This window comes from Cornus florida, unplaced genomic scaffold (assembly GCF_030987335.1).
Source record: "Cornus florida cultivar Cherokee Brave unplaced genomic scaffold, ASM3098733v1 CherokeeBrave_3.0.0_Hap2_Chr10, whole genome shotgun sequence".
In the NCBI taxonomy this organism is placed as follows: domain Eukaryota; kingdom Viridiplantae; phylum Streptophyta; class Magnoliopsida; order Cornales; family Cornaceae; genus Cornus; species Cornus florida.
This window is the reverse complement of record NW_026775580.1, coordinates 79,977,133-80,001,601: the sequence shown is the minus strand read 5'-3', so window position 1 is coordinate 80,001,601 and position 24,469 is coordinate 79,977,133. Positions and strand designations below refer to the sequence as shown.

Genomic DNA, 24,469 nt, shown 5'->3' with positions numbered 1-24,469 from the left:
TGTGACTCGAACATCTCGGGTACGCCAAACAATAGACTATTTTTTGCAAATTTAGCCTCGTTCTCTTAACTCAAGATTAAGATTCAAGGTCTCACATTGATTTGATTTGAATTTTCTCAGCATTTGCTTGGTGGTATAATATGAAAGGACCATTTCGTTTTGTCTTTTAAATATCTTTCAAGTTAAAAAACTGATAAACTCTACCACTGAACATCTGATATGAATAGAAAATGCGGCAATACATTGAAAGTCCTATTGATAAGAACATCAATGTTCATTGTTATTAAATTCAAGCCGTATCACAAACCATAAACGGCTTTCATTTTATTTATGCAAGTGTGAGAAAACTGCACACATTATGTTGTAGAACACTTAGCAAAGCATAATCTAAGCCATCTTGAACGATATTGGAGTCCATTCTCACTACATGGATCTTGCTCACCTAAACTGCAAACGCCAATACTTATGATATAAAATATAACAGTGCAGTGAAAGATTAGATTCATCACTTTTCCCTCTCTTGTTACCCTTTTGTTTTATAGATACCTTGAAAAACCTGAAATGGCACTCTAAAAACAGATGGTTAGATATATATGTAAATTCCGAAGTTGAAAAAAGTACACAGGAGCATAGTAATAATAATCATTCTCAAGATAAGATTATTGTTTAGACAGCTGAATTTTCTGTAACTAAATTTTTTTTGTCGCATTGCTTCAATAAATTGCCACCCAATTTGAGTAATTTTACAAATCTTTCCTCTGCACAGCAGCTTATAGTAATTGCACTGCACTAAATCAGAAATCTAAAATTACAACAGGTGTGGTGTCAGGCACATAACATTCAGACTCCTACGACAATCTTGCTTCAATTGCCCCATATGCCCCGACACCACCTACAACTAAAGAAAACAATTCAAAAGATAAAACGAGAGAAAAGAGAGTATGTAAGCTCCTGCCTGCCTGTGCCTCGCTTAAGAACGCGTGAATTAACCCAATTGCTCTCAATATTGAAATATCAAAAGATCCCAAAAGGAAGAGAGAGGCCTAGTTTACAGTGTGTTGGAGATGACTTATACACCTCAAAGAATTGCCTTCAAAATGTCAGATTACAGCAACCCCAGAAGCCAATATACCTGCAGCTATAACTCCTGCTAGTCAAATCCTACAGTTGTTATTATTTTTTTCTTCTTCATGAAATCAGTTATACTGCCCATTACTGTTCCTTTCTACGCACTTCTTTACCATTTTCCAATTGGAGCGTCTCAGAAAAGTTATCAGAGAGTTGATTTATCGAGGTATCAGCAAGTATAACTGGATCATTTTTTGTTGAACTTGCTCGCTGCCTGGCCTTTCTTTCTTGCAAGGCTTTCTCCCGTTCATCATAAACACTAAAATCATCTAGGATGGATGTATCTGCATCATGCTCTTTGAAAATTTTCAACATCTCGATGCCCTGTTCCAGTTTCACCTGAGAAAGAGCCAGAGCGTTTGAGTGAATGGGAAGGTTTTGTACTGGACTAGAGAATGCTTACAACCCTTGGTTGCTTGGTTGTGGAGCAAATGAGCTCCCACCCCTATTTATAGACCAAAGAGCCTCACAATGAACCACTACGATCTATACAAATCAGCTATACAACGGTCGGGTTAATTTCATCGTGGTGTGTGGTGTCTGCTTGGCTTAACCTTCTAAGGCCATGTTGTACTATTTTAACAGAAGGCTCGACCTAATAAAGGGATATATGCAGAGGGGGGAAAAAAATGCAGCTTCCCAGCACATAAAGGCTTTGATGAGTTGACTTGTATTTATGAGCATGCAGCAACTAAAATAAAGGTAATTGTAATGTTGACATGAATCTGAGGGTGCCTACTGCCCAAGTCAATCCAGAGGAGTGGACATCAAGAAAATGGGCCAACACTCAATGATAGGTGAACTGGGAAGACGTCTTAGTGTCGACTTTCCTTGTGCTTAACAGATGCATGACAATGGTAGGTGACTACATGCATTGATGAGATTAGCTATACATGAAAATGGGTTGGGCAACATTGGTCTAACCCCAACAAGGGGAAAAAATAGAACGTGCTTTTCTAATCACTACATTTGTGTTTGAGCCATTCCTCAACATAAAGCCCGAAGCAACTAAGTAAACCTCCCAAAATTAGGATGTGTATCTTTAATTGTGAGGAAAAAATCTTTAATTGTGAGAAAAACAACATAGTATCACATTAAACATCAACCAACACAGAACATTAGTGCTGACGGGTAAATCCCTATCCAAAGGCCAAAAAAAAGAAAAGGGATGGGAAAAAGGAAGATAGAAAGAAGAAAGAAGAAAATCATTGCTACCTCTTGAGTGTCTCGGCTATGGGTAACAGGCTTGTTGTCATTATTTTCAAGAAGTATGTGGCGGAACCGACTGTTAGGAACATCTTTGATAATATGCCATTGGACGGGGAACTGCCCAGTCCACCTATCCTGCTGCCAATGATCTGCATTATTCTCAAAATCTACAGGTCCAACCATTTCTGCCATTCCACAGAATTGTCCACTTGCATTGACCTACAATAGTTGCAAGCAACAAAATTTAAGAGGGTTAATACACTGAAAATTTAAGAGTTACAAAAAGGTATTCAGAGTACAGCTTAACCAACGAGAAAAATATATAAATAGAAGCAAGTCCATTGGATTTTCAAAAGTATCTACAGATGTCTCGAAGAAATAGACTCACTCACTTCCTTTCTTTTCATATTGGGATGACAGGAATACTAATTCTGCATAGGCCTAGTGGATATTGAGAGCAAAGCAGAAAATAACTCGGCAAACTGTCTACCAACCATCAACATGACCAATAAAACAGTCGATAGGCCCACTACTAACTCATTTTATTATTACTATTTCATGAAAATCAACTAGCGATATGACCTGTTTCTCACTATATTTCTCTCACTGATCATGCTCAAATCCCATATGCAGACCTGACAACCTACCCAAAGACGAGGAGAATGTGGATGACACAAGGGATAGAACTTTCAAAAAATATACCAAAAGTATAGACAAGGAGCTTGCATCTAGTGAGGAGGTCAATGCACCATCAACCACGTCAAACAAAACTGGAACTGCTTCCAACATCAGAAAATCATTAGCTCACATATAACTGAACTTCAGGTTTAGTGATGGCACGTTTGTGCAAAAGGCTGCTGTGGTTAGGCTTCTGCACTTATAGCTATTTCACACACCCAGAAATTCTATAACTGCAGCCAAACAACAGTCTCATAGCCCTACAGTAGACATCTCTATCCAACCACCATGGATCAGTGCCCTAATATTTTTTAAATCAACAAGAAGTTGATTATCCTTGGAATAACCTCAACCAGGCCCTAAATCATCCAAGTCAGTCCAACAATTGTGACAATAGAGCCAATATATATATATAAATAAATAAATAAATTTTGAGTTTCGGAGTTCCAAGTAATATACCGAAAAGAATAGAAATACTGGACAATGTCCCTTAGACCCCTTCGCTTCATGATAAGCAGCGTCTAGTTTTCTGTTCCCAAGTGGAGTGCTGGCCCAGATGGTGTATTTAATACTTTTGTGAATATTGTCTTCACTAAAAGACTTGATGATGAAAAACTTGGCATTCTCATAATTTGTTGTAAAATCTGGATGGTTGTACAGATTAAAATGATCCCCAGAAGTAGATGCACTATTTTTGCTAATAGCAGATTCAGTAGTGCTCTTGTCCTTCTGCTTTGAAGCCCTAGGCCCCCGATTATGATCACCAGAGATTCCATGTGAATAAGTAGAAATGCAAATAGAGTCAGAGCCCCTTTCTCGTCTTCCGCCTTTTTCAGGAGTGTGTCGGTTCTGTTGATTAGCTCCCCAAACAGGAATGGATGCACCACCATAGTTTGAGCTCTGGTAAGAGCCACCAGGCCGATGGCTTCTAGCATAGGAACCTGATTCCAATCCAACTCCATGAAATTGTCTCTGTTGTTGAGAAATCTGCAAATGATTGACAATTCAACTTTTAGAGCACAGAGGGTTAATGAGTTTACAGGATTACCAAAATTTAATTTTCATCTGCATCTGTGGAAAGAAACAACAGCTTAGATAAAGTGAAAGTTTGAATCAGTTGGTGACAAACTAGAAATCCACAGGAATTGCTATGTCCAAGCACCCCGTTGAACGCTAAAACACAAGTTTACATACATGGTTTTCAAAACTAATCAGGCAATCTATTGAACATGGTTGCCGTTCCCAAAATTAGTATCCATTATCACTGCAATATTTCCAAGGTACAAGCATAAAAAGCTTCGATTATCGAAATACAACTTAGAGATACATTCCTTTAAACCTGATTTCCCTAATCATTTTAAAGATTTTTAGTGAGCTTTGATTAATCAAATACATTATTTGCCATTTGTAATTCAGAAAAATAATGATGACAAACTAATCACCATTTTAAGATTGTATGCCTTATCATGGCATTATGCACCACTTTCTCGAATTCTAGGTTTAAGATTGGCAAACTGATACATAGGATCAAAGACGAACAATAAGTAGCAACACGCAAATATAAATACAAACATGTACATACACACACAGACAAAAAAACACACACACACACAGATGCCTATATATCGTCTCTACAGTGCAAATACTTGAAATGACAGTGCATCATTTCAAGACAACATCAGATAATGCATACTAATGCAGACCAACGTTAGATTTTACAGTGCCTCTGCTATACCAGCTAGGGTTAGAATCACTAGTGAAGTACAGCAATAGAAAATACTTATCAGTTATTATAAACCACTGGGCAACCATGTCTTATCTTACCATGCCTTTGTAGTAAAAGAGGGGGGAGGGAGGGAAGAGGGCAGTCACAATTTAAAACAACAAATATAGAATATTTAAGATCATCAATGTTGCAGAAGAAAAACAATTAATATTCACAGTACTATTACCAAAATACACAAGTAATGTTATATTTATGCAAATATGCATACACTGATATTCAAATACAATTACACGGTTTACACCCGAGTCCAGCCAACAGTATAATAAGCTAGATTATATGATTGAATCTTAATTGGATTGAAGGGAACCTAAAGCAAGCTCAGACCAAGTTTTGAAGTGGGTCAACATTAAAAATGTCATTGTGAAAGTACGAAAACAGAATATCTAATTCTCAAGTATTCTACTTACAAATGGTGGTCATGATGGTAAAATAAATACATAAGTTGTGTGGAATTTTTTACCAAGGAAAGTTTTTAGTTATGAGAATGTCATATTCTAGATTAAAGTAAACAAACCTGTCCAACATTGTGCTCATAAGACCCAAGTATACCAATTGGTTGGGGATAAACTGCTGCTGATGTCATTGGGGACAAATACCTGCCGGTGTCTCGAGGATTTGATTGATTTGGCAATAGTTCACCAGATCCAAAATCCCCCTGGTAGTTGTAGAAACCAGGGCTATAGCCATTTCCAGAAAGGTCCCCTCCACCAAAAGATCCAAAATGTACAAAGTATCCTGATCCTGGCCCAAAAAGCATATTGTTATTGAGACCCTCTTGGCCACCACTTCCCGGTGTCATCAGCTCAGTTTGTGAAATAGGAAGAGCTGAAGTAACATGTGCCGCACCAGGCGAAACTGATTGTGGAAAATAAGGCGGAGACACAGGGAATTGATGTGGAGAGTATAGCTGGCCATCTACCATTAATGGGGACAGAGGACTAGCCAACGGGGAATATTGTCCATATGCCATTTGAGTATCAAATCCATAACCAGAATGAAAGACAAGCGAGAGATTGTCGTTGTACATTGCCTATGTACAGCCAAATAAAAAAGAAACAACTGGTGAGTTACACCTACAAAATAAATCAAACAAGCGCAAGGGAATGGGATTTGTCCTTACCGGAGGGACAACTTGCAAACCATTGGCATTAACATATTGAGAAGATTCATCCCAATTACCTGTGCTGTTATCATAACCTGAAGACAAGAAGGATGTGATAAACCATTATTCAATGTTCTGTATAATTATGGGGAGGAGCAGAACCTGGAAGCTCACAAAAATGATGATATTTTCCACTCACACAACATGTTAGGTCAGGTGTGTCCAATTTTTGTATTTCATCCCAAAATAAAGTCTTTAAAGGGTCAAATACCAAACAGTAATCATAAATATTCAGTTTAATTTTCTTTTATATTCCATCAAAATCTATAATTTTATAAAAAAATTGTCAATCATGGTTTGTGTTTAAAAAAACAGCTCAAACAAGAAAAATGTCAACATCAGCAAACTTTTGTATAAAAGCAAGATATGGTCTACTAATCGTCATAAAGAGAAAAAAAAAAAAAAAAAAACCCAAAAGTTTAGGATCTGAGTCAGTAACAATAGCAAGTATAGTAAGGAACAAACCTCCATAATAAAAAGGTTGTTCATGAGAAGAATAGGTATTTTGTGGATTGACGGTTGCAAGAGCTCCACTTCTCTCAGAGGATTCCGGTGCATCTATGACATTCCTTGAAGGCTCTGTGATGGTTGCATCCCGAGAAGTATTCACAGAAGCAATCCTTTCATCTTTGGGTGAAAGTGGCTGTTGATAGATAACAAAGGAAGTACTAATGCAACACATTAACTAATCAAACCAATATATAAAGAAAGAAAATAAGTATAACATAGTGGACTGGCGACCAAGTACCTGTTCCATCAAGTTATCCAGACCAACAGGTGTCCCATCTGCATACCAGTAACTTGGTAAGATAGACATTAAAGTAAGCATAGAAGCACTGAGCGAAGGAGCTACATATTAATGAATATGAACCAGCAGAGGTTCACCTACATGCTGATCCCTCAAGCAACACCCCCCGCTGGGGGTGGGGGTGTACTAGGATAGTTGAGAGCTTTGTATGGGCAAGCACAAAGTTCAACAACTAAGTTAAAATATTAAAATCCAAAGAACAAGCAGACTATTTTGAAATTGTCACACTAAAGATGTTCTGAATTGCTTGTTTGCGGAGGATGACTTGTCCTTCACATATAACAATTTCTCATATTTATGGCATATAAAAAAACAAAAAAATAAATTTTCAGGTGCCTTCTCTCTCTCTCTCCCCCTCATAAATAGGTATCTTGTCATTTACTTATACTTGGGAGGCAGGTTCTGTAACTGAAATATGAACTTGCACAAAAATTATATAGTTAAGAGTTAGTTCGGGGTGCTAATGGCCTTAAATTCAATCTTCTCAAGTGGACATCTTCCTTCATACATTTGATTCCCTTCAGGTTTTGTAAAGCAAAGGTGGTGTAGAATATATTAAAAATGTTCAGAATGTTGAAAGAAACTCCATTTATCTAAGGAAAACAACTAAGCTATGATTTATGTGGTGCCTTATACACTTTGTTTATACCTCATGTCAATTTCCATTATTTATCGAGTGGCTGACAAGCTGACGTTGACAAACAAAAGAATTTGCCTTTTGGGGAGTCGGGTTTTGGAAGTAATTGGGTTAAAAATAGAAATTCAGAAACAATCTCATGGATTGACACCCAATAAGCACTACATTAGGAAATGGGGTTGGGCATTGACTAAGATGAACTAAGTTAACTGGTATCAAGGTACGCATCAGTTAGGCGTCATTTGTGGTGGATTTCAACTTACAAATGCATATGAAGTACTGACTAGTGTTATGTGACTTATGTCCCCACTGGGGTTTGAACCCTCAAACTCCCCTTTGGGTAGGTGTAGGACAAACTAGTATACTACACAAAAAGGCTTTGGTGGTATATTGACTAGTTCACCAAGTGATGGGGACCATATAGATTTGGAGGACGGGGAGACATCACAAAAAGGATTCAAGCAATTTAATGACTAATAGGATTAGCAACTCAGAATGGCAGGAGAACATCGGCTTTGGTGACACTAATTATATACTGCTGAATAACAAAAATAAGTTGACTGACAACCGTTGGAGGAAGGAGATGCCTTGGAACCCTGAGTTCATTAATCCAGCAAGTTGTTTTAGAAATCACACAAAATGTACATTATAGAGGCTGTGAATGATCCTAGGATATCAAAGGTTAATTTCAATGGGATTTTTTGACACTTTCTCAGCTACAGTGAAGTACAACCACCCCAACTACAGAATTAGGAGAAAGACAGACAATGTAAATCCACCAAAAAAAATTCTAACAAGCAGCACCCACAGAGAGAGATGATGGTTTTTTTCATTAAGCTAATTTTGCGCTAATTTTTGCCAAATTTAACCCAATTCTTCCATCCAATATAACAAAAAAAAGGGCATATATTTTCAACTAAACTCCCAAAACCCAAAAATTTGATGACTTCAGCTGGCGTTGTAATGATTAACGCATTACAAATTTCAAAGCTACGTTCTTAAAGATTCAATCTTGGCTCGTTAACACATGGGAGTAAAGTTCCCATTACAAGCTATTAAACAAAACCTATCAAGCTTTAGCAATTTCACCCAATAACTCAATACGTGTGAGAGTGTGTATGTGAGTGTGTGTGTCTATATATATATAAAGGTTATGAGATGGAACGGAATACACACCAGCAGATACAGATACAGATACCGGTGAGGTTGACGTAGGATTGATTCGATCCTGTCCCTGTTGACTCGCCTTTTCCATGAATCTAATCAAACTCCGATCTAATCAAACTCCAATCTAATCAAAAACCCAAATCTAATATATTCGATACAAAGAAAAGAGAAATGAACAACAAACGAAATACTCGGTGAAAAAGGGTTTTGGGTTTCGAGTCTATATCATTACAATGATGAATGAGAAAAAGAGGGGAGAGTTTATATATATATATAATTATATATATATATATATATGTATATATATAATAAAAATATGTATATGTATGTACAAAGAAAGAACCTTGTTGTTACTCTATATACTTTCACCTTGCATTGAGGCGGTTTGATTTCCTTTTAAATTCGGATTTCCCTAATTGGGTTGGATTTTTGGATTTACTGAGTGAGATGCTAAACTTACTCGTTTTCACAGCGCGTGACAAACAAATACAAGCCTTGGCGAGTTGAGTTTATTACACGCGCCTTAAAGGAGAGTGGACAGAGTATAACTCTGGTGTTTGCTAATAAATACAGTGGATTCCTTCTCATGAATGAGGGGGAAAGGAAAGTATTAATACTTTAATTCAGATCTACAGAATGGAAACAGAAAGGAAATTTCCATGGACTTTTCACTTAATTCTAGATGGAGTAATGTCAATACGTATATATATATATATATATATTTTCTCTTTTCTTGGAAAAGAATTCAAGGGCATGTTTGGATCAATAACACTTGTTTTGTAGATGAGATAGGTTTCACACTGAAATTTGTAAGGTACTGTACTAATTAATAATATATTAAAATAATAAGAATTATTATTTTGTTATTTATTGAAGATAAGTGTTGCAATAGGTCATTTGTACCTATTCTTTGAAGTTTCATTTGCGAATTATTATTCACATTATTATTTTTCATTGACAATTTGAAGTATTTATTAGAGACTCAACTCTTTTAAGTCTAAAGCAAACATTCATAGGCAATTATGAGCCACCTTATTGAATTGTAGGACAAAACTATTGGCTAGGTACCCAATAATATAGTGCCATCCTTTAACAAATAATCACTATTTTCCTTATTTATAGGAATTACTAATCATTTCCATTAAATGATGACACTATATTATTGATTTATTGGTACCTTGGATACTCAATAATTTATTCTCAATAGGACCCCATTGCATGGAATAACTTGTTCTGCATTAGCAACACTACGTCAATATCATCCATCACGGCTGAAACCTCAGAATGCCTTGTTTGGCTTTGCATCACCACCTTCATCTTTGCACAATTAATTCACCATTAGCATTAACTTTGTAAGAAGTTAGTTGGTACGGTACCTAGCTTTATGAGTGGGTGTGCAGCTGTTCGAGTTATCCCTCCCATCTTATTAAAAAATATATATATACACCAAAAAGGGCGTGTTGGAGTTCCACCTACCCCTCAAAAAAAATAAAAAAAGGACAAAAAAATAAAAACATGAAAAAGTCCGTACGTACATTTAAAAATGACAGATAGCCAATCAAAGGAGGTGACCAATATTGTGGAATAAGCTGTAATAGGCCTCTTACTTCCCAGGTTACAAGGGAATATTAGTCTCACATCATATCCGAATTTCAGAGTGAGTGATTGAGTATAAATAAATGGATATATATTATTATTCAATAATTTAAGTTTTTGAGTAAATGGATAAGCGTCCACCCGTTATAGTTAGTATCAGAGTCAAATCTAATCCTTGATTCGGTGTGACGCCAAGCGCTCGGCCCGGAAGGCGTCCGAGTGAACCACCCTAGATAAGCTGGCCCGACCGCAACGAGGACGTTGTGAGTTCAAGTGGGGGAGAATGTTACAAAGAGATATTTGTCCCACATTGGATCCTGATGGGAGAGTAATTGGGTATAAATGAGTGGGTATGCAATACTATTCAACAGTTTGAGTTTTTGGATAAATATGCAAGCGCCCACCTGTTATATCTAGCTACCTATACATGAAAATATCCAGCCCAATGCTTTTTATAAATCCTTGATTTATGATCGCTGCTTCATCTTTCTAAATCCAACTGTTGATGCAAAAATCCTTGCGACCTGGAACGATGACGTTTACTTACAAAACAATAGAGATTAGGTCACCTCAAATGGCACTGATGGGATGCCGGTCAAGGACCTTCTGACGATCAAGTTAATGCTAAGAATCGTATAACATAAAAGTAATTTTGTATTATATGTTCAAGAGTTTTTCCTCCTTCTGAGTTTATGTTGTTGCCATCCTCTTTTCCACGAAGAGAGAGTCGAAAGGAACTCATTGGTAAAGGCTGCCAGTCAAACTTAGGGTTTTTTTTTTCATCACCAACCATTTTAAATTTTAAATAATTATTATTTGTCATTTATATATATATATATATATATATATTTATATTTATATATCGTACTAACATTTTTTAATAAAATAATTATGGTAGACTTGTTAGCTAGGAAACATGGATACTTTTAAGAGAGAAACGTACCTGTATTGGATACGTGTCAGATACTGACACTCCACGGATACTCACGAATACATGTCTGATACTTTTTAAACGTATTCATAATTTTATAATATATATTTTAATTTTTAATACATATCCGATGCTCCTTAGACACTTCTTAGATATTGCGATTGCGTATCCGACATTTCATAACACATTTTAAACAAATTTGAACGTTAAAATACAACTTTTTCAACAATAATAATATAATATAATTATTGAGAAAAGTTCAAATTTTAGTAAGTGATGACTAGAGATTTTGTTTTATGTGTTGTAAAATGAACTTATATGTTATATTAATGATTACATTTAGATTCATAATTTTTTTTAAAAAATTATTTATTTATATATAAAAAATAAAATTTATTTATTTTTTATTACCATATCCCGCCATACTTGTATCCTATTTTTTTGAGATTTGCCATATCTCCGCATCCGTATCGTATCGTACTTGTGCCCGTGCTTCTTAGCTTGTTAGATATGCGTCTTATAATATTTGAAAATATCAAACAAGTGGGTGAAGTATTTAAGGTGTATTAAATAAATGTAAACAAAATTATTATTTTTTTTATAAAAAATTTATCAATATTAACTTCTCAATAAATTTATTTTGGTGTAACTTAACTTGTTTTATGCAAATACCTTCCTAACCCAACAGTTGGGTTTCTTCCCTTTAACATTCTTTCCCATCCATACATGAAATCCGTAATTGATGATCGTGGAACCTATAACTGTAGTATAATTCTTTTACAATTGTTTTATTGACTAATATTCTCAATGCATATTTAAAATTGTATCTGCATGCTTGCATCATCTTTCACTTATTTGATTTTTTTTAATCTTTTGACAAACGTTTTATTTGATTGACGCTCGTCTGTTTGAGCGAAAAATAAATTTTAAAAAATAAATTTTTATATTTTTCAGTATTTGGTTATCATAAAATATTAATAAAAAAAATATTAAAACCTAACAAAAATAACTTATTCATTAATTTTCGACAAGCCTTTTTACATGTATCGAGTGACACCGAAAAATAAAAAAGAATATAAATTTTATGTGAAAAGAAAAAATATTTTCCGAAGAAGATATTTTATATCGAAACAAATGAAGCCTGAATGTGTAGTATTGAACAATTAAATTAGCTTTAAAGTAATCCAATTTTTTTTTTTTTACATTTCAAAATTTTCATATTGTCACTCACAAATGCCTTTGTTTGATTTATGGTAAACAAATTGAATTGTAAGTACAAGAAAGTAACTCCGAGTTTGATTTTTTTATTTTTTTTGAGTCCAGATCATTATTAATTTCTCAGTATAATAAACTTGAATTCATTAATCGGGATTCAGAATTTGTCACAAACTACATAATTTAAAGTAATAGGAGTCATATGACTAATCCAATTTATATATTGATTGAAATATACTGATCTCTAACTTTTTATGTTGACTGAAATAAGCTTTTGTGTTTTCAATAACAAGTAAATTGTATATTCTTCAATTTTCATAAAATTTGCACAAAATGTTAAATTTAGAAAAAATTAAAAAGCTTCTAATTTCACAGCTTATTCTTCCCAATCACATTGACTCCTTAGGATAGATTTGAATTTAATAGCGTTCAAAAGAATTAATTTTCCAGAAAAAAAAAATATTAAATTTTTGTTACGCAATATGGAGAATTAATCATGCATTTTTTGTTCTTCTAACTTTTTTTCTTTCGAAGAAGGCAAAAATTAGGAGGAGAGGAAACTTGAACATGGTACACCTACTCAGAAAGTTAGTACTCTAACAAGTAGGCTACTAAGTAATGCTCTTATTATATTTTTTACTCATTTTTATTGTTTGATTAGTATAAAGATTAAAAATGTATAGACTATATTAATATTATTTATTTTAATGTACTAAAAAAAATATATATGGTCTCAACATGTATTGAGTCGGACCTGGTAGTATTTCATGCTATAAGTATAAGCACATTATTACGAGTTTTTCACTATTTTTATTTTATTTATTGCGTGATCTATTACCAAGACATCTAATGCTTAATTAATTTGTAAGGATACTTTCTTCATTACTTTCACGAATCAATATTGGTTATTTAATTTTTAATCATGCTTGTCATCATTCTTATCTTTATATTTTATATAAATGAGTTGATCACGTAAATTCATTTTTATTTCATTTCTATGAAAGATTATTATTATTTTTTATTCAGTAAAATTATGTCTAATAAGTTCAGCCCATGTTATTTATTTTTTTATTTTTTGATGGCGTTGGAACTCTTCCAACTACTTGCTCTTTGAATTTGTAACTACTGGATAAATCCTCGACGACCGACCCCCGACCCCACATCCATGTTATTTTTGGATAGTCTATTGATCTCATTTTTACCGATTAATTACGTATGGGTATCGTACACACTCAATATAAAAATTGTCTAATGATTTTTAAATGCAAATACATTCACCACTCATGTTTTTAAGTAATCTTATCATGTATTAAGATTTGATTTGATTTGATTTTTTTTAAGACTTTGAATTTCAGGAAATAACATCACAAGTCTTAAAAGGTTATGTTGAGATTTGATTGGTGTACCATTTTTTTTCCCCTCTAAAAACGAAAGATATTATTATCAATATGATGAACGGTTTTATTGTGTCATGCCGCCAATTGAGACGTGGCGAAAAATAATTTAGGAGAAATAATTTAAATATAAAAATGCTATATAGAAGATTTTTTTTTTTTTTATAAATTTTTTCACGAATATTAAATTAGAAGTTAGTGGGTGCATGACTCAAATCTTCAACTTCGTCTCTTGCCCATCCTCAACTTTCTTTTTTTTTTTTTAGACCCAGTTTAGTTGGAGGGAAATGGAAGAAAAAGAAAAATAAGGTAAATGGAGGGAAATTATCAACTTTGACCAAAAAAAAAAAAAAAAAAAAAAAAAAAAAGGAAGAAAAATAAAGGGAATTGCAGGATTTGGAATGAAACAAATTACCAAAAGCATTCTAATGAAAACAGTAGTTTTTTTTATCCTTCCAAAAATAGGAGAAAAGATGAAGGAAATGAAAAGAAAGAGCTACAATGATATATATTTTTTCATTGGCAAAAAATAAACACAATTTAATGAAACTCTTTTATTTATTTTTTTATTACCACACTTACCATTATGTCACAAGACCTTTAATTTTAATGAAACTTTTATAATATCAATTTTGTCCTTACCTTTATAAAAAACAAAATCAAAATATCAAATGAGTCATAGGCATGATTTTATTTTTATTTAACTCTTTATTTGTGTTTAAATTGTCATTATTATTATTTTTTTGAAGGGTAAATGTTAGGAATTAGTTGGTGCAAAGACCCGAACCATGCCCTCCAAGAGCCAACGGGAGGCATCTTACCGATTAGGCTAGAAGACTTTGAGTATATTATTTTTCTTTTGAATGTGTATATAGTGATAAATTAATTTAAATAATTTCATTTTTTTTTTTTTTTTCGTGTGTGTGGGTGATACGTGAGTGGCTGTATGATATGAGTAAAGTTGAGTTTTAACCCTCTCACATTTGCGTGGAGAAAGACTCTACATGACATGAATATAGTTAGAGTTTTAGAACTTTATACATTTCTGTGTATATTATGAAGTGTTACTGTTGAAAGAATATGAAGATTTTAAAATAAGTGTTGACGGTTGAAAGAGTATGAAGATTTTAAAATATTATAGAGCTTGTAGAGATTTATATTAAAGTAGAGAGTTCTATACATAGGAAGATATTTAGGTAAAGAATTCTATAGATTATACAGCATCCTAAGCTATGATACCTATAAATTGATAAGGTTATCATTGGTAAGATACTAGTTTTTCTTTTCCATTATCTTATAATTAATATTTTCCATTTTCTTATAATTATATCAAATACGAGATGAGTTCAGATTAAACAACATATGAAAGCAAAACAATATTATGAGAGGTATAAAATGAGATGAGTTCAGATTCAAACATTGAATTTACATGGATCAAAGATCAAAGTTTGTATTCTGGTAACTTAAAACTCTTTACACATCATTACAAAAATTTATTAGTGACTTACTGTGAAGTAAATTTTTTTTTTACAAGATAAGGGGTGTTAGAAGTTAAATTAGTAAATGAAAAAAAGTTAAAACTTGACACTCCAAATTATTAGTGACTTAGTGTTAATGTTACGACTGCGAAGTAAATTTTTTTTTACGGAGTGTTAGAAGTTAAACTCCAAAATCCAGACCACTGGATTATCGAAACATCTACAATTTGAAGTAAAGTAAGAACATTAATTTTAACTAAATATCTTATAATGGCACCGTTTAATCAATACAAATTTTACATTTGACTTGACGCAAGTTTACGTAACAACAAAATAAGCTACTATTAAAAAAGACCTATATTTGGTACAATTCAAAATCTAAAAGCTTGAAATCAACTAAAATTTAAATGTCTAAAATCATATCACAAAGAATCTTTATATAAAGAATAAGTGCAGAAAACACCTCTAATGTATATTTTGCACCGTACTTTCATTCCTATTTTAAAAAGTGTACTAAAAATACTTATATTCTTTTAAAATTATGTGAAAACACCCCGGACCCCCTCTATATTTAACCCACTTTTAATTATATTTAACTCATTTTAAAGAATTTTCTTTTATCTTTTCGGGAAAAAATTTCTCTATATATTCTCACTAACACTTGTTCAATCATTTTGAACATTGTTCGTATAAATCCATGATCATATAAATTCAGTATAGGTACTACCAAAACACATTAGGTTATGTCTCTCTTTTTTGCTCTGCAACTATCAAAACGATTGAAAGGGCAAGCCCAATGATTGAAAGGGCAAGGTTGTGCTTTTTTGTTTTTTAAAGTTTTGACAAATGTCCAAATTTTGTTGAAGTTAATTTTAGGTAACGAATTGTAGAACATTGTTTCTGTTTATGTGTTCAGTGAATATATATATATACAATTTGCTAAACCATTCAAAAAAAAAAAGGTCATGGCACCTCCTCTAAACCAAAATGTCAAGTTTTGACTTTAAAATTTATTTTTTCATATAATTTGATGATTCGTGCAAGCAAGACCCTTACGTTTTCATGAGGAGAAACTTGATCCCAAGATTTGGGATTCCTTGGGATCTCATGAAAAAAAAAAATACCAAATATTGAAAAATCTAATGTTGTAAGCTAGAGTTCTCAAGCAAAGAACACGCTTTGGCTGAAGCATCATTAACGTCCCCTCTGGTTTTTTCCCCGAATAACCAAAATTTTGAATTGGTACTTTATAGAATTGGTTCAAAAGATCAATCTCTTTCAATTCTCTCTTGCTGTGAAGCATAATACTCTCACGTTATGTTCGGAAGCACCGAATCGACAACTTGAATTTTGAATTTGATACTCCCAAAAGCAACATTATAGAATTCCCTCTAATTTTTTTCCCTTACTGAGAAGTAATACTCAAAACTAGAGTTCTCAAGCAAAGAACATGCTTAACCTCCTCCAAGGAATTTCATGCATCACTAATATATTCCTCCTAGTTTCCACCCTATAATAGCCAAAACTGTTACTGCGAAGAAACTATCCAAATAATCAACCTCTCCAAATCCTATCTCTTTGTGAAACATAAATCTCCAAAAGAAACTCAAGTATATACCTGTTGAACACTTATATTCCAATTTTGGATGATTTTAACAAATTTTTGAGTATTAGATTGGATGTTGTTGAAAGGACAAAGGAACTGTTTTATAATGTGATAACAAAGGTGCAGTAGTATGTTTTCGTCCCGGATACATGGGACATTATGCTTTATAATCCTTCAAAAGTCTGGCTTCAGACATAGGATGGAAACTGGGAAGCTGATTATTTCATCAATAAAGGACCAACAATTTAAGCGTAAAACAGTCTAACCAATTCTATGAAGCAATCGGAAAGGAATGATACTTTTTGCAAATTCATAAGAATGATGAGTTTTGATAGTACGGTTGAAAATTACAAACGTTTTCTCATATTGGAATATGATGTTCAAATGAAATAATATCTGATGGAGTAAATGCAACATCGCTCTTTTGATGAAAAAAGAGTAATTTTATGGTAAAGTACCCAGTGAGAAATAGCTGACGATCAGATTTTCAAACACGTGTTTCCCCAGGTCTCCGGTTAGATGAGTCCTCTGCTTGTCCGAACCTGCAAATATGAGATCCAGTGAATGGGAAGCAATATATCAGATAACGATAAATGAAAATCACTTCATACTGGGGGATTAAATGGCAATAATTTGAGTAGTTTTTGAGGGATGCATTCCCCTTTCGAAGGCTTCTAAATAAAATTTTACTAATAAAAAGAAAAAGATGTACGAATTGTCTTACCAAATTTTATTCCTAAAATACTAACATATATATGTTTCATCTGGGGAAAAAAAAAAAAATTACACTAGACAAAAACACATCGTGAATGAAATATTAGTCATTGGTTATGCATACAAGTAAAAGGGGACATCATAAACACATTATTTCTTGCCTCATTCTTTAATTCCTCTATTTTTATTCTAACATTATGATTGAAGTTCAAGATGATGGCCCGTATAAACTATAAACACCTGATCCCATTGGATGACTATGTCAACGTAACCATTTTTTCTTACAGATTTCTATGGTGCTATCAGCATTCTTCTCTGCAATAAAAAATAATTGTAATCTCAGATGATTATGATTGCCATTTAGTGATACTTGTTTTGGGTCCAAGAAACTTGCATCTTTAAACCCAACAAATGTTGGTAACATGCCACTGGAGCTCCAGTTTATCCATGGATAACTTAAAACCATCTATGCACAGAATGTAACTGCTGCCAAGGATGGGGAATCAAAGCATTTTCTACTGTTGCAAAACAGTAAGGATAGTAAAGCAGTGGTTACAAGTACTTTCCACATTGAAAAGTTCATAAAGTGAATAAACACTGACCTTAACATGAAACCAACTTTACTCTGGAGGGCTGGCTTAGTTCTGATTATCAGTTAATCGGAAAAAAAGCAGCGAGATTCATCTGGTGCTTTGAACAATTGAAACTCTTGGAACTGGCTGCTGCCATTATTATGCAAATTCGATGAACGCACTTGGGATTTGGAAGGTGCTTGTTCCACCCGTACATATTCTGTTGAAGCAAGTACCCTATTTCGCGATTCTGCATGAATCACTGGCTGGGCCACACCGGTTTGGTTTACACGGGTGAGCTGCTCCAGAGAAATGGGTTCAGGCTCATTCAAACCCCAAGAATCAGTTGACAGAAGAGAGAGAGCACGTCGAAGCTCTGGTGCTACATCCAAGTTATTAGAAGTAATGGTAGATGCCTCTAAACCTGTAGAAAAAGATAGCCCAGCAAAGTAATAACAGTAAACCTTGGGCAAGAGAATCAGCAGCATATTAAGGGCATATTAAGGAAAACTTAGAAGTGCCTTTCAAATTTAGACAAGGTGGTGGGGAAAATCAGTAATCAGTTATGAGTCATAAAATAAGTGGGTATATTTCTATGCTGGCAATTATAAAATTAGTAAAGGTAGGAGCCAATTGTTCAAATCAAGTGAAGACACAAGACATGGGCCTAAGAATCACCGTTTTGCTTCCAAGGTTTCATCAGGCCACAGGAAATATGAACAATTAATTATAATTTGGGAGGTGATTTTTAATTGTAAAAGTAGCTAAACTGTTACTTTTGGAAAAACACACTTGATTAGTACAAATCCTAATTGTTGTTTATGCCATTTAGTAAAATTTTAATCTTGGTTGGAACGATTGGCAGGATTCTAGAAATCCTAGGATTTGAAAATTTTCTAGTATTCTTTAGATTTGAATCCCGAGAATTTCAAATTCCTATCATGTCTACTACAACCATGTGTTTTAAACCAAGTGGAATGACCAACTAAAAGTACTCCTTTTTCTTTTCACCAAATAGAAATCTCCAGATCTTAACAAAATTCTTTACATATGCACGCCAAGATAATAAAATCCACAGGGGGGTTGGCGATGAGGGTGTTTCTTTACCCTCTCAATAGCAGATTACCCAACCATCAAAACCATTCAATTCATTCATGTGTCAAAGATCTTTTGCATTCTTATACATCTTGCTCCTTCAAATTTTCTTCTTTTGGCACCACTTTCTCTGATAGAAATGACCCTTTGAATTCTATGGAATTTTGGAAGTTTTGGACTTTGGTTCAAAATAACAAGAATTTACAAATCAAATTATTAAAATCCTGAATTTCATTATCTAATACTCCCTCCATCCCAAAATAAGTGTCCAACTTTTTATTTTTATCCATACCAAAATAAGTGTCCAATTTGAAAACTCAATGTACTATTTTTTGTAATATTACCAATTTAACCTTCTTGCATTGAATCTATAAAAAGTAAACCATCACATCACTGTGGACCCATTAGGGCTAAATTTGGTAATTCATTCACTACTAATACAATAAAAAAATAATAAAAAGTTGGATTCCAAAAAAAAAGGGACACTTATTTTGGGATGGAGGTAGTAATTCGTTAAATTTCATGACTTCTAAATTTTGCAATAAGAACAAAACCTTAATGGAATCAATTACAGTCCAATAAAGAGAAAGGAAACAAACCATGATTAAGGACCCGAGGTGTTGTGCACTGGAAAGGCAAGACCCTATCCGAGTCAAGATGTAGCTTAGAAATGGCGTTGGACGTATCATCACTGGACAGATGTTGCTGCCTACCAAATGTCCCGGATTTTGCAGGCCGACACAGAAAATCTCTGGCTTGTGCAACCTCAAAGCTGCAAGCAGTTTGCCATGTTGGGTTTGGAACTGGGTTGGGGATCCTGTTGAAGAAAAGATTCATCTGCTGACTCCCGTCTGTTCAGGTCCAAAAAGGAGGAGAAAATGACATTTATGAACATGCATTAAACCAACTATGATTGTATAATAGGTTAATGAAAGAGTTGATTATAGAAATTTGTTAATACGATATATTTTGAAACAAGTTTGTGATAGAACAGGTTACATGAAATAAAAAAGTTCATTATAGAAATGTGTTAAAAGGATATAATTTGAAACAATCTTGTGAAAGAACAGAAGTTACACGAAAATGAAAATGACAGTCACAAGTCTTCAAGTAAATTAACCAATAATGATCAAAGTGACTTCAAAACCCAATTTTCCCAGTACTATTTAAAACTAATTTGCTATAATAAAGAAAATCGCTGATTAGCAGCAAAAAGAATGTAAAACCAACGAAAACCTTAATAAAAAATGAATGAAACAAAATGTAACATTAGAAAATTAAGTATAAATGTTACGTCAATATATACAGGAAGAAAGCTTAAATTTTGAGAGCGAGAAGAGAACCGTAAAATAATGAAGGTAGGCCTGCGGAGTTGAACTGGCTTGCCTCTGGCTCAGGCCTGCGGCGCCGTGCATTGTGCTCAGAGAGGCGCCTACGACAGCTTCGCTTCTTATCATCAAACTCCGACAAACCATGGAACCTTAAAAATTTTCAAACAAGTAGCTGTCATGCCAACATCCCTAACAGAACCCTCCAGTGATAGACAGCTTGAGGCAAATTTTCATACACCATAAGCACAAAGATAAATTAAACAAAACCCAACCAAAATATGATAAATTTACAGAACAAACTTCGATAAAATTATTCTTGTAATTAAATTTCTACCTTAAAATAATTAAGATTCATACAAAAAACTTGCCTGCTGCACTGTTGGCAAAACCGGCGCTCCATCCCAGCTACAATTACCTTTGGGCTTTTGGAATGGCTTTCGCAGATTTTATGTCGGCGATGGTAGTCTTTGGCTGACTTCAGATCAAGGTTGCATCCTTCTACCTGACAGCGTGGGGTCTGCATACTCTGATAAGATGACCTAGATCTCTTTGTTGTAGCAGATGATGTATGAATTGCAGAAAAAGATGCAGTCTTTGTTGCACTAGGAGCACACATTTCTTCAAAATATGTCCTTTTACCAAGCTTTCTATCAATTACTGGTGCACCAGACCCAACAGAAGGCCCAAAAGTAGTAAAATTCTCTCTGTAACCCGTAGTGGCAAACTCTTCCTTCTCACTAAAATCTTTCGGCAAATCATCAACAGTACTAAATGTCTTCATTCCCCCCTCAGATGAAGAATTGGCAGAAGCTGAGATGGAGCACTTGGATAAAGAGCTATGTCCCAAACTAGAGCCAGATAAACCAGCGCCTCCCAATAAATATATAGACCCATCATCAACTCCATTTCCTTCAATCTCGTGCATGGGAATTTGTAATCGTCTGGGAATTCCAATTGCCTTGCCACTGAACATTGGTAGAATTTCCCAATCCAACTCTCAGAGAGTTCTCAAGTTCCAATCCATCACTGAAATCAATCTCACAAAAGAAATTTAAACACTATCAATAAAATGCTAAAACAATCGTTTCTGGTGAAACACTGCATCTGGCACGTGTGACCCTGAGTTAAAAAGTTGAAATAGTGTAAAGAAAGCAGTAAAGGAATGACATAGAACAAGTGCGACTACACGATAAGTGGCAGAAGCAATCATGAGCTATATCAATCACGCCGTAGACACAAGGAGAGTAACAGTATTCATCGGAAAAAAGAGAAGAGTAACAGTAATGCAAGAGCTAAACAAGTAGAAATATGATCATGCAAGCAGTTGATAAACAAGTTTAACCATACTCTTGACTTATAAAGCACACTAGAAATTGGATCTTACCTTCAAACTCAAATCAACAAATTGCAGGGTTTCAGGATGCTCCTCTGTTTGAACAGCAACATACAAAGTAGGTCACAAGTTGCTCTGGTGCTCCCTTCAAAAGAACAGATTAGAAGCTTGCTCCCTGAGCCTAGAAGAGACCCATACAAACCAATAAAAGCCAATGGTGGCAGATAAGTAGGTCAGTAACTAAATAACAACAGAAGATGTTCCATTAAAATTGTCGTTTTCTTCATCGTAGTCTCTCAACACTTTAGTTTCCCTTTCCACCCCAAATACACCAGTGTAACTCAATCTGTCAGACTCCACCATGTGGACTCATCTTGTTTACATTTTGGCCGGGACAAAATACATTCAGCACATCACTTGGATTATCCTGCCACATGATTACCCCACATCAGCACCACTTAAACCCCATGTACCTAATCATTCCATCCTGGAGTATAACTAAAATACTGTTGCAGTAAAATGTAGCATTTAGTTTACCTGGATTTTCTTTGAAGTGTCTATGGATAAAGCCAGAGATAAAATTTAACCTTTCTCACCCTCTAATTTAACACATAGATCCACACAAAAAATCTAAGTTACTGTAAACCAACATGACTTCTACAATTTTATTCGAATAATGCTGATTTTACATTGTCAGAATTAAGACTGACAATCTTTATATCCCCTTCAGTCTATTCTTTCTCTCTCTCCACAACCATTAGTGTAAAAATATTACACCATTCAGGCAAAAGTTACTGTGCCTTGAATGATAACTAACTTTAGGAAGGTCATTGAATGAGCATTAAAGCTGAAACTTTCATTCACTGTCATCACCTTTCATCTTCTAGCTGCAAAGCCTGAAATTGATTTATCATGCCACTTCACAACAATTATTGAATCCTTTAACTGAATCTCAATTCTTCAATGTTGACAGATAAAAAAAAGGTTATAGTTAGATGCACATGCCTTTTCCTATGGTTTTCCAACTGGAATTTACAGTTAAAAATCCACCTGTAATTCTCCCAAAACACCTTCCGGTTAAAGCTTTCCTCAATTTCTTCCCAGTAACACATACACATATATTCATATATACAAACACATTCATATATTGGAGGGGGAAACAAATTTAAGAACATCTACTGTTTGGACCCACCAACACTGTGTAGATATTGCCCGTTTTGCGCTACACGCGCTCACAATTTTCAAAACACGTCTACAGATATACCCTTAAAAGTGCGACTTCACACCCGAATCTGCGATTGAGCACTTCTGAACCACTGCATTTATTTCCTAAACCCTAGAATCTTTGCTACACTTCAACCAGAACAATCACTTTCAAAATGGTTTAGAGTTCAAAATTTAAACCCAATTAACAATGTATCTCTTGATGGCAACAAGCAAGTGACCAATCAACTCATGGGTCTTAATCAAATTACTGAACTTCTTCCTACTGTTAAATATATAAAGGGCTGAAGATCCAAAAAAATTCACAGCCACATATTAACCCTTTCTATAACTTTTTGCAAGCACATTGACAACGACAACACCAGCTATGTCTTTTCCAATCAGGCAAAAGCAACAACTCAATCTTTATAACCTAAGCTTGTTCAGTGTCAAATTAAATCCAATTTGTAAGCATTCAACAGCTAGGGACAAAAGGGACCATCTATCCACTGAGATGGGGCAACTATTGTTAACATGACATAGAAGAAAAACAATAATTGTTCAACTTTTTGGAAAATTATACTATTAAAAATCAATCAGAAGATAAGCAATTATAGAAGTCACGAAACTAGGTTACTATTTTTTACATCGAATTCCCTATGCATTTACAGGAAATCTAGGGTTTCAATATCTGAAATAGTAACATAAGGTTCCATTGTTTGCCTCATTCAACCAATCAGCAAGGAATCCATTCCTCTTTATACCCAATTCAGAAACTCTAGACAGAGAGTGTGTGCGCCTATTTATATAGGTAGAGAGAGAATGTAATGAATATCTACAATTACATACAAATAAAAAACACTTCTATATAACTTAATTATGAGTTATGAGTACTACTAGAGAGAGAAAGCTAGAGAGAGAGAGAGAGACAAAATGAGTTGAAAGCGGACCATATGCAGCTAAAATAGTCAGAGGTCTGCCATTTGAATGAATCACTGCCACCATTGAATCACAGTTAGAGAGAGAACCAATGGAGTCTAGACATGTGCCCAGAGCTCATAGGGCTGGATTCACAGTTTCACAGTGATTTTTGCTGCTGAACAGAACAGAGCCGAAAGCGATTGCACATGAGGAGGCCGAGTGGACTCGGGATAGATGAGTCGACTCAGACTGATTACTCTACTGAGTACTATATTATTTAATTATATTGTATAAAAGTGGAAACTTGTGGAGAAGAAGAAGCGGAGAGCCATAGATTCGTTGTTATTTATAGGATTTAATTGCAGTTTGCAGTTTTACCATTACATTGATTATGATTTATGAAATGACCTCTCTTCTTTGATTGTAATTACTTTTCCCTACTTTTATTTTTTTTGAAACAAGTGGTAGATAAATAAATACCTTGAAATTTCAAAATTTTGCAAAA

The 24,469-nt window shown here is 34.2% G+C and overlaps 2 protein-coding genes across 3 annotated transcripts; both read right to left on the bottom strand.

Moving 5' to 3' along the window:
- Positions 1-679: 679 nt before the first annotated feature.
- Positions 680-8,862, bottom strand: LOC132278822 (YTH domain-containing protein ECT3-like). Its single transcript, XM_059780719.1, has 8 exons — positions 8,585-8,862; positions 6,712-6,749; positions 6,429-6,606; positions 5,922-5,998; positions 5,316-5,831; positions 3,475-4,002; positions 2,344-2,556; positions 680-1,467 (listed from the first exon to the last, which is right to left on the bottom strand). The coding sequence occupies exons 1-8, from the start codon at positions 8,661-8,663 to the stop codon at positions 1,213-1,215; spliced, it is 1,884 nt and encodes a 627-aa protein (XP_059636702.1). The 5' UTR covers positions 8,664-8,862; the 3' UTR covers positions 680-1,212.
- An 8,178-nt stretch (positions 8,863-17,040) lies between these two features.
- LOC132279129 (squamosa promoter-binding-like protein 12) lies at positions 17,041-24,265 on the bottom strand. 2 transcript variants are annotated; one of them, XM_059781060.1, is made up of 7 exons: positions 23,994-24,265; positions 21,892-22,267; positions 20,876-21,544; positions 20,520-20,656; positions 19,776-20,027; positions 18,112-18,505; positions 17,041-17,337 (listed from the first exon to the last, which is right to left on the bottom strand). In XM_059781060.1, exons 3-6 carry the CDS (start codon positions 21,478-21,480, stop codon positions 18,165-18,167), a joined length of 1,335 nt encoding a protein of 444 aa, XP_059637043.1. In that variant the 5' UTR covers positions 21,481-21,544; positions 21,892-22,267; positions 23,994-24,265; the 3' UTR covers positions 17,041-17,337; positions 18,112-18,164. The 2 variants fall into 2 exon arrangements, with proteins under 2 accessions (XP_059637043.1, XP_059637042.1); XM_059781059.1 differs by having other exon boundaries at positions 20,876-21,533.
- Positions 24,266-24,469: the final 204 nt, after the last annotated feature.

What these genes read in the sequence shown, in the direction of transcription:
- LOC132278822 (XM_059780719.1), bottom strand. Translation starts at nt 8,663, where the DNA reads ATGGAAAAGGCGAGTCAACAGGGACAGGATCGAATCAATCCTACGTCA. An exon ending in TGGATAACTTGATGGAACAG is followed by an intron (nt 6,607 to 6,711) that starts GTACTTGGTCGC and finishes ATCTATCAACAG; the next exon opens with CCACTTTCACCCAAAGATGA. An exon ending in ATGAGCACAATGTTGGACAG is followed by an intron (nt 4,003 to 5,315) that starts GTTTGTTTACTT and finishes AATCATTTGCAG; the next exon opens with ATTTCTCAACAACAGAGACA.
- LOC132279129 (XM_059781060.1), bottom strand. Translation starts at nt 21,480, where the DNA reads ATGTTCAGTGGCAAGGCAATTGGAATTCCCAGACGATTACAAATTCCC. An exon ending in TTTTGCCAACAGTGCAGCAG is followed by an intron (nt 20,657 to 20,875) that starts GCAAGTTTTTTG and finishes AAAATTTTTAAG; the next exon opens with GTTCCATGGTTTGTCGGAGT. An exon ending in ACCTCGGGTCCTTAATCATG is followed by an intron (nt 18,506 to 19,775) that starts GTTTGTTTCCTT and finishes CTTTTTCTACAG; the next exon opens with GTTTAGAGGCATCTACCATT.